Raw genomic sequence first — 10,428 nt, 5'->3', positions numbered from 1 at the left:
AATACTATTACTTTTTATCAAAATTGTATAAAATAAGCATTTTTGGAACTAAAAATTAAAACACAAAATAACTTATTTATAAACTACTTTTAATATATTTATTTATTATTTAAGTTAGTTTTTCAAAAATAATTTAATTAAACTGTTTACTCAAACTGAACCTTAATCATTCTCTCTTTTAGCCATCTCACCTTATGTATTTATTTTTATTTAATTTTTGGTCAAATATGCTTTTTTTCCCTCCTCACGAGGACGCTTTTCTATTTCTTGAGTAATTTTTTTTTGTTAACAAATCATTGCATATCAAATGAATTGTGCTTTAATTAATGACTGAAATAATATTGCGGAAATTTTCGTGAATAATGGGGCCAATGCCCATCCCCCTCCCCCAAGTAGACTTAAAAAAAACACACACACATACAAAATATTAAATGTTATTCACATCAAGTCTAATTTGTTATGTGAAAATAATTATTAAAATATAAATATATTTAATTAAATATATTAAATTATTTAATATTTTTTATAGATTTATAAGCAAATTTTAAATTGGACGGATCTAAAAATATTATTATGAAGGCCAATGACATATATAATATTAAAAAATTATGTAAAAAATATATAATTTAAGATGTATTACAAAAATATATCAATAGAAAAATATTTTAAAATACAAAAAATATGTGTGTACTTTTTACTAACAAAGTGACCGATTCTTTGTGTTTTAAAATTTATCGATAATAGAATTTGTGTCAAATTTTTCAACAATTTTCTTTCCAATAATATGATTAAACTTAATTAGCAATAAATTCATCTTTCATTTTTGTACGGTACCCTGCCTACTCGGAGCTTATCACCATATATCTCGGCCACGTCAAAGAACGGACCTTATCGCCATATATCTCGGATACGTCAGTCTGATCAAAAGACACGTGCATCTGATACTCTAGACACGTATACGTTAGCTCCCCAAGAATCTCGGGAAAGTTGAGATTCATTCAAATTAACCGTTAGGGAAATTCAAGCTCCAACTCTATAAAAACAACGCTCACATAAGCAAAGAGACACAGGCAAGACAAGAAACATATACCTCTCCTAAAGAAAACTACTTCACCTTCTGAAGTCTTCTGCTGGAATCATTTCTCTTTCAATTTCATATATATTTGATCTTTTGTTTCATTCTCGTACTAACTTGGGCGTCGAAATCCCCTTTTGCAGGTACTACGCTCGGGTCCAGGTTCACAAGAAAATCATCGGTCCCAGTAAATCTACTAAACGAAGATCAGCACAAGGCCGAAGTATACAGCGGCAACCCCATCCTTGCAAGAACATTTGGCGCCCACCGTGGAGCCGACATTGATTCCTTCCCACCCGAGGATATAACCACTTTTTAGCTCACCCATATCTGTTGAGCCTTCCTCATTTTTTGCAGGAAAAGAATTATGACGGATCATTCGGAGACTCAACAACCTCCCCGAACAAATGCTGACCTCACGGTCGCAAATGCTGCGCTCCTCGCAGAGAACTAGCGGATGGCTGAACTGTTAGCAGTAATGCAAAACGACAGAGATTGGAAGTTTGATAGCAAAAGGACAAACACTGAATAGCACAAGGAACATCAGTCAGAGTCCAATGCTAAGACAGTAGAAACTCCATCCAAGTCCGGGAGACGACGAGTTAATCCATTTTCTGAGGAGATAATGAGCTATCAAATGTCCCAGAATTTCACACTCCCGATGACCCTAACACCATACAAGGGGATCGGGGAACCAAAAGTCCATGTCACCAATTTTGAATCCATGATGTTTCTGAACAGTGATGGCGACCCTATTTTATGCCGATCTTTTTCTACTTTCCTGGATGGAGCTGCTTTACTGTGGTTTTCTAATTTGCCTACAGGGTCCATAACCAGCTTTGACGAATTTGCCAAAATGTTTATCAATCATTTTGTAGCATCCAAGATTTATGTGAGAGACTCGGATTATCTCAGCACGATCAAGCAATGTCCGCATGAAAGCCTCAAGGATAACATGACGCGGTTCACCACGGCGGCCATGGAAATCTCCGACTTAAACCCAGAAGTACAATTGCATGCTATCAAGAGTGGCCTACGACCAGGAAAATTCCAGGAAGCCATAGTTGTGGCTAAGCCAAAGACGTTAGAAGAGTTCCGAGATAAGGCCACAGGACAGATCGAGATAGAGGAATTGTGAGAAACACAGAGGAATGAAAAACTACCATCATGAAAAGACGATGACAAGCCGGGCAGGTCGATTATTAAAGATCATAGAAAATCTTTTAAGCTAACTCCAAAATTTGATTCATATACCAGGTTCAACACGAGAAGAGAGGATATTATAAAGGATATATTACACAACAGACTCATAAAGCCACTAGTCAAAGCGGAAACATATCAAGATCAAAAGTACGTAGACAAAGGAAAGCATTGTGCATTCCACTAGAAGTTTGGTCACACCACGGACGAGTGTGTAGCAGCTAAGGACCTATTGGAGAGACTGGCAAGACAAGGATTGCTAGACAAGTACATCGGTTTAAGAAGCCAGAAGGAAACAGCTGACACGAGTAAGCCGAGGTATAGCTCGAAACGAAGGGATAAAGGAACATGGCGAGACCCAGTAGAAACCCCCACCTCCAAAGGGATTATAAACTACATATCAGGGGGTTTCGCCGGAGGGGGAATAACAAATGCAGCAAGGAAGCGAAGCTATAGAGCCATGATGACAATGGAAGGAACTTGGCAGAATTGTCCAACTACAACTTCCCCGGCCGACATAAGATTCAGTGCATCCGACCTCCAATCATGATCTCCAAACCTAGATGACCCAGTAGTAATCTCAGTAAACATGGGAGAACTGTCTGTGAAAAAGGGGTTACTCGATCTAGAAAGTAGCGATGATGTCCTGTTCTACTCCACATTCAAAAAGATGCAATTAAGTGATAAGTCACTACAACCATCAGGAGGAGAACTGGTGGGCTTTTCAAGCGAAAGAGTACCCATATCAGGATACATCTGGCTGAGAACAATGTTGGGAGAACCCCCAAACTCCAAAACACTGGATATTCAATTTCTAGTGGTCGACTGTGTTAGCCCTTACAATGTCATCTTTGGACGACCATCCCTTAACTCCTTCGGAGCAATTGTTTCCACTATTCATTTGTGTGTCAAGTTTCCCTTGTAGGACAGCAAAGTAGCAACAGTCCACGCCGACCACAAGAAGGCCAGACAATGTTACAATGCTAGCTTGAAGATTACAAAGGAAGCCATCCCCAGAATCAATTCGGTGTACAACTCGGAGCACATCCCACGCCTAACCGAGATGGATTCCAGAGACAACCACAGTTGTCTTTCACCAATGGACGATCTGGAAAAGGTAGAATTAAATACAGATAATCAGTATACTAACATTGGATCGGCTTTTTCTACAAAAACAAAGCAATATCTGAAGAGCATTTTGAAAGCCAATGCCGACTTATTCGCTTGGACCCCAGCCGACATACCAGGGATTGATCCAAACCTCATCTGCCATAAACTAGCAGTCAACCCCAATGTCCGACCTATAAGTTAGAAGAAACGCAATTTGGGAACGGAAAGAAGAAACACGGCAGCAATAGAAACGCAAAAACTACTCGATGCAGGTTTCATAAGAGAAGTCCGATTTTCTTCATGGCTAGCGAACGTGGTCATGGTCAGAAAAAATTCAGGAAAATGGCGAATGTGCGTGGACTTCACAGATCTAAACAAGGCATGCCCAAAAGATTCATACCCATTGCCAAACATTGACAGACTTGTAGATGACACTTCAGGTTACAAAGTGTTGAGCTTTATGGACGCCTACTCTGGATACAATCAGATCCAAATGCACCCAAACGACGAAGACAAGACAGCTTTCATAACTGACCAAGGTAATTTTTCTTATAAAGTAATGCCTTTCGGACTAAAAAATGCAGGTGCTACTTATCAGAGGCTCATGGACAAAGTATTCAAAAAAAGGAATATTAAAATATATGTTGACGACATGGTCGTCAAATCCAGTTCAGAAACACAGCACGAATCTGACTTAAACGAGGTCTTTCAGCAACTCCAAATACACAACATGTGGTTAAATCCGGAGAAAGTGCATTTGGAGTAAAAAAGGGGAAGTTCCTTAGAATCTTATTAACAAACCGAGGTATAGAAGCCAATCCAGATAACTGTCAAGCAATCCTAAACATGCAATCGCCAAAGACGATCAAAGAAGTACAGCGACTAATAGGGTGCTTGGCCGCCTTATCAAGATTTTTACCAGCCGAGCGACAAGATCTTACCATTTCTTTAAGACCATGAAAAAGTCAGATAAGTTCTCCTGAATAGACGAATGTGAGAAGGCGTTCACTGAATTCAAATAGATTCTGGGATCACCACCCATATTGCAGAAACCACAGCATGGTAAACCCTTATAACTATTTCTTTCAATCTCAACTAACACCATCAGCTCCGTCCTTGTAACAGAAATAGGGAAAGAGCAACATCCAGTGTATTCGTAAGCAAAGTCCCGCAGGACGCTGAAATAAGATACTCAATGATTGAAAAACTAGCATTTGGCTTAGTAATCACCGCCTGACGTCTAAGACATTATTTCAATATACACCCGATCATAGTTCAGACAGGCCACCCTCTGCGACAAATACCAGCAAAACCAGATTTAGCAGGTCGATTGACAAAGTGGGCAATCGAACTCTCTGAATTCGACATATCTTATCAATCGAGGGGATCGCCGAAAGCACAGGCATTAGCCGACTTCATCTCTGAACTCACAGATAAGGACAAACTCACCAAATTTTGGGAACTGTACGTAGACAGAGCATCAAACGAGAATATATACGGAGCAGGAATTTTGCTGAAAGACGGTAATGGAGTCCATGCCGAACAATCAATCAAGTTTCTCTTTGAAGCAACTAACAACCAGGCCGAGTATGAGGCCCTGGTCGCAGGGTTGAGGCTAGCCAAAGAAGCAGGAATCTCAACCCTAAAAGTACATTGTGATTCTTTGTTAGTGGTGCAACAGGTAAATGCCCAATTCCAGGTACGCAATCCAATTCTAGAAAAGTATTTGATGTTAGTTAAAGAGCTTATGAAATCTTTTCACACTTCGAAATTTTATATATACCTAGAGAACAAAACAATAGGGCTGATATTTTATCCAAGCTAGCCACTCATAGAATGACAGATCATACAGATAAACTACACCACATTACTCTAACAGAATCCAGTTTAGAAGCAAAATTGGTTTTGAGTGTGACACAGGTGGAAGATTGGCAAAAACCATATGTCCGCTATTTACAGAACGGGGAAATACCAGAAGATGAAAATTCGAGGACATTCAGGTACAAAGCAAGCCAATATACTTTACTAGGATCAAATCTGTACAGGCGAGGTGTATCTCGACCTCTCTTGAAATGTCTCAGCCAAAAAGAAGCCGAAACCGTGGTAAACGAATTACACGACGGCATTTGCGGACACCACACTGGAAGTAGAAGTCTGGCCACAAAGATACTCCGAACAGGTTACTACTGGCCGACGTTAAGCAAAGACTGCAAAATGAAAGTCCAAAGCTGTGATGCCTGTTAGAGATGTGCACCACTCATACATAACCCGGCCAAACTTTTGCATACATCAGACATCAGCTGGCCATTTCATAAATGGGGAATGGATATACTCGGACCATTCCCAATCTCAACAGGACAGGTAAAATTCCTTTTAGTTGCTATCAACTACTTCACAAAATGGATAGAAGCTCAGCCGTTAGCAAAGATTACAGCCGAAAAGGTACAAAATTTTATTTGGAAATCCATCATATGTAGATTCAGCTTACCCAAAGAAATTATATCCGACAATGGTAGGCAATTTACCAATAAAAAGATTGCATCATATCTAACCGATTTGCATATTAAGCATCGTTTTTCCTCCGTCGAGCACCCACAAATTAATGGGCTCGCGGAAGCGGCTAATAAAGTTATCTTGCAGGCATTGAAAAAGAAGTTAATAGATGCTAAGGGAGGATGGACCGAGCTTATACCAGAAGTATTGTGGAGTTATAACACGACTCCACACACAACTACAAAAGAAAGTCCATTCCGACTAGTATATGGCACAAACTACATGATACCTATAGAAATCAGCCGATGATCAACATGGACCGAGTACTTTGACGAACAAGACAACTCGGAAACAAGAACGGCCGAACTTGACCTCATACACGAGGACCGCAAACTCACCAAACTCAGACAACAAGCTATGCAAGCAACAATGAAGAGGCAATACAACAAAAAGGCCAGGCCGAGAACATTAAAAGAAGGGGACCTAGTGCTGAGACAAATGGAAGAAGCTCAGAAACCACATGGACACGGCAAACTAGCCGCTAATTGGAAAGGCCTCTACTGCATTTCTAAAGTCATTGGCAAAGGAGCATACGTTCTTGAAACACTAGAAGGCAAACCCATACCTAACACATGGAACATTTCATCTTTGAAGACATATTACAGTTAACTCTTAAGTGTAAGCGTGAACTAGCCAGGTACTCTTTTTCCCGATCACGAGATTTTTATCCCTAAGGAGGGTTTTACTCGGACAGGTTTTAACGAGGCCGACCACTTCGTAAAACAAAACATCAAATACATATCAATTATATTCAGCTGCATAATATGTGATACTCATCATTAGCAAAAGTCAAAATAACGTCACTATCGACTGCTAAAGTCGGCAAAAAGATTGCAAAATGCAAAAAAGTGATATCAAAGCAATACCTATCACTCAAGCACGCAGGAAAAGGCTACATTAACGTTCATACATGAGCTTCTTATACAGCTCCAAACATTTTCCAAATACCAACCGTTGTCAAGGTTGGATCACAAAATATTAAATAGAAGTCTGAAACAGAATCAGTCTTAAACTAAACAAAAGTATCACATTTTCCTACTTTCAATACAATCATACTTTTAGGCAGGTGGAGGAATATTTTCACCATGATCCTCACCTGCCTCATCTTCAACAAGCTTTCCATCATTCACAATCTTCGTTACATCAAACCGGTTGACATCAAACTCAGGAATGAAAAGCGAAACTTGAGACACAGCTCGGTCAAAACTAGACATAAACATTTCAATACCTTGATCTTCCAATTCATGGATCCGAGCAGTCATCTCACATTTCACCTTGTCATTATCCCTTATCTCACTTTGAAGTACACGAATCTGATCATGAAGACGAGCCACTTCATCTTCTTTTTCCTTCATCTTCGTAGTAACTTCAGAAACCTCTTCTTCTTTCTCTTTCATCTTGGCAGTAATATCAACAATAACTCCTTCTTTCTCTTTAATCGTTCGCTCTAAAGAAGCAAACTTCTCAACATCAATCTACTGCTCAGCCCCGAGCAATTCGGTGGTACGACCAACACAAAGCAAACGAACAACAACAGTCTACAGAAAACAAATCAAACACAATAAGCGACATAAAAAGGAAACGAACAAAAACGAATATAAATTCACACACCTGAACATATTTTCCCAAAGCTTCCATCCCAACTCGGCGAGTAAGCAACATGTCCAGGGGGAGGCCCTATTAGAAAGCTCAGCCAAATGGAAGTTCTCACTCCAAAGAGAATGAGAACTCGCCCCCGGTATAAACCCATGAAGACTTCGCTGTCGATCAAATGCCAACTTTGAATTTTCAGCAAACCCTTTTACCTCCCCCAGATAACACTTCTAACGAGTCCTCAGAAACATCCCTCTTCCTCTTCGAAGAAGCTGGCTGAGCAGTAGAAAAAGAAACCTCCCCCGCACCAGTTTTAGGTAAGCCAGAAACACCAGCACCCTTATCCTTTTTCTTATCAAGAAAAATCTGTAACCGAGATGAAGTCAGATGTGAAACTCGCCCTCCTACAGACAGAAATAAGAGCTTACAGACTAGACAAGAACAGAACAATTAATAAAAAAGTACATGTTTATATTACCTATATAAGTCCTTAACCCCTCTTTATCACTTTCTTTCTCAAAATGCAATATCTCAGGAACCGACAAACACTCGTCGGCAGCAAAATTTTCAATTAAAAATTCCACCACTAAGTCCTCCTCCTCACTCCTAGAAGCCTCAAGCACTTGCATGGGCTCGGAACACCAGTATAATGGAAATTTTTCTATTACTCGTCATCAAGGTAAAAAGGATACTCGGTCTCTATAGATCGGACTTTAACAAATAAAGGTTTAAAGTTTTTGAAGGAAGACTTATACAGCAAAAAAAATGGAACGACCATGGAAGCTACTCAAAAATATCCATAGACCCCTCCGAACCCCTTTTGACTGAAATAGAGAAAAGAAAATACCCAAAGAAGGCAGATACTCAAGAAAGTCCATCAAACACTGGAAAGCCCGTAAAAACGCCCAAGAATTCGGGTGTAATTGAGAAGGGGCACAGTTAAGCTGCGTTAATACATCACACTCGAAAGGTGAAAAAGGAAATCTAACATGCAACTCAGTAAAGCAAGGGGTGTACATATAAAAATATCCCCAATCCCTCCTACGCTCACAAACCCTCTCCTCACTGGAACAAGGAAGAAGTTCAACGGCAATACCAGAATAGTCCTTAACTAGCTTCATACTACGAAGCTCCTTCAACGACTCAAAAGTAGAATATGAAGAAGCACGCATTTTTACGTCATCATCTACCCAGTGGAAAGGATCATCCTTCTTAACTTCAACTACTTTCACTTTATCTTTTTCCTTATCCCTAACCATCTTTTCCTAACAGCAACAGAGAATCAAAAACAAAAAGAAGGGAGCAGAGTGAGGAGAAACAATCTAACCTTTCAAAGCCATTCTAACCGCCAAAGCCAGATAAAAAGTAAAAAGGTAAAAACTTTGAAACAGAAACCCAAACAAACGATATGACAAACCCAGTAAACAAACGGGAGACCCAAAAGGAACAACTGTTGAAGTACCCTAGGTCAAAATGGTTCAAATCCGGTCATTAAGGAACTTAATTGCACCACGTTCACCAAAAAATGGGTAAGCAAGTTTCTGGCACGTTCCCCAAAATGAAATGCCTCGAAAAACATGAATGGAGTTTTAAAACGCAGCGTTGAGCTTGGGGGCTACCAAGTACAAACCGACGCCGAGATATAAGTCGTCCAAAAGCTCAACTTGCTATAAAAACAAAGACACAAGTTAAGCTTAGGGGCTGTGTACGGTACCCTGCCTACTTGGAGCTTATCACCATATATCTCGGCCACGTCAAAGAACGGACCTTATCGCCATATATCTCGGACACGTCAGCCTGATCAAAAGACACGTGCATCTGATACTCTAGGCACATATACGTTAGCTCCCCAAGAATTTTGGGAAAGTCGAGATTCATTCAAATTAACCGTTAGGGAAATTCAAGATCTAACTCTATAAAAACAACGCTCACATAAGCAAAGAGACAGAGGCAAGACAAGAAACATATACCTCTCCTTAAGAAAACTACTTCACCTTCTGAAGTCTTTTGCTGGAATCATTTCTCTTTCAATTTCATATATATTTGATCTTTTGTTTCATCCTCATACTAACTTGGGCGTCGGAGTCCCTTTTGCAGGTACCACGCTCGAGTCCAGGTTCACAAGGAAATCGTCGGTCCCAGTAAATCTACTGAACTAAGATCAGCACAGGGCCGAAGTATACAGCGGCAATCCCTTCCTTGCAAGAACAATTTTGTTTCTGAGTTATTCTTCACAATATTCATAGTTGAAAAAAAATCTCTCCGTTATAGCAGTTGAAATAGAGAGAATTAATATCAAATGAATCAAGAAAGACAGTCACAAAAAGAAAAAGAATCTACTTTATGAGATTTGAAAAATTTTATTTAATTAAAAAATATTAGTGATAATATCTTTTTCAGATTTTTTTAATATTATTACTTTTTAGATATTAAAAATCGTTAATATTTAAGTTCGACTTGACTTTTTTTATACTAAATTAAATACTAAATATTTTTTTAAAATTAAATCATATTTAATAATTTATTATTATTAACTTTGTTAAAAAAAGTTGGAGGTCGAAGCCTCTACTCACCCTCTTTATGTCCATCCCTGACTTCAAACATTTAAACTGCGTACTTAATATTTTTCGTATCAAATGAGGATTAATCTTCCTTTTTAACATAAGGATTAATCCTCTAAACTTAAATTTCAGCAAATTTAAATTTAGAATTATGACACTTTTTGCAAAATTGAATTGAATCATACTCTTCATAATCTAGGATTATTATAACACGATCTATACTCTTTTGCAATCATGTATTTTTAAAATCATTGAGTAAAATTTATTTTACTTTGATTAAAACTTAATTTTAACTTGAGAGATAAATTTAATTTACCTTAAAACTAAAGTTGTACA

General features: G+C 38.8%; 2 protein-coding genes across 2 annotated transcripts; both read left to right on the top strand.

The window, feature by feature from the left end:
• Window positions 1-1,736: 1,736 nt before the first annotated feature.
• On the top strand, window positions 1,737-2,825 carry LOC112805420 (uncharacterized). Its single transcript, XM_025847809.1, has 3 exons — window positions 1,737-2,209; window positions 2,333-2,396; window positions 2,463-2,825. The coding sequence occupies exons 1-3, from the start codon at window positions 1,737-1,739 to the stop codon at window positions 2,823-2,825; spliced, it is 900 nt and encodes a 299-aa protein (XP_025703594.1).
• An 879-nt stretch (window positions 2,826-3,704) lies between these two features.
• Window positions 3,705-6,187, top strand: LOC140173637 (uncharacterized). The gene is made up of 5 exons (XM_072198131.1): window positions 3,705-3,924; window positions 3,970-4,088; window positions 4,665-5,066; window positions 5,306-5,385; window positions 5,863-6,187. Exons 1-5 carry the CDS (start codon window positions 3,705-3,707, stop codon window positions 6,185-6,187), a joined length of 1,146 nt encoding a protein of 381 aa, XP_072054232.1.
• Window positions 6,188-10,428: the final 4,241 nt, after the last annotated feature.

The sequence above is a fragment of the Arachis hypogaea genome, chromosome 6 (genome assembly GCF_003086295.3).
Source record: "Arachis hypogaea cultivar Tifrunner chromosome 6, arahy.Tifrunner.gnm2.J5K5, whole genome shotgun sequence".
Lineage (NCBI taxonomy): Eukaryota > Viridiplantae > Streptophyta > Magnoliopsida > Fabales > Fabaceae > Arachis > Arachis hypogaea.
This window is presented reverse-complemented; position numbering and strand designations above follow the sequence as displayed.

Excerpts from the sequence above, each read along its gene's own strand:
- LOC112805420 (XM_025847809.1), top strand. The coding sequence starts at position 1,737 with ATGACCCTAACACCATACAAGGGGATCGGGGAACCAAAAGTCCATGTC. Across the intron at positions 2,210-2,332 it reads CAGATCGAGATAGAGGAATT|GTTCAACACGAGAAGAGAGG; the intron begins GTGAGAAACACA and ends TTCATATACCAG. Across the intron at positions 2,397-2,462 it reads ACAGACTCATAAAGCCACTA|AAGTTTGGTCACACCACGGA; the intron begins GTCAAAGCGGAA and ends GCATTCCACTAG.
- LOC140173637 (XM_072198131.1), top strand. The coding sequence starts at position 3,705 with ATGGTCAGAAAAAATTCAGGAAAATGGCGAATGTGCGTGGACTTCACA. Across the intron at positions 5,067-5,305 it reads CTTTGTTAGTGGTGCAACAG|GTGGAAGATTGGCAAAAACC; the intron begins GTAAATGCCCAA and ends AGTGTGACACAG. Across the intron at positions 5,386-5,862 it reads GAAAATTCGAGGACATTCAG|ATTCAGCTTACCCAAAGAAA; the intron begins GTACAAAGCAAG and ends CATCATATGTAG.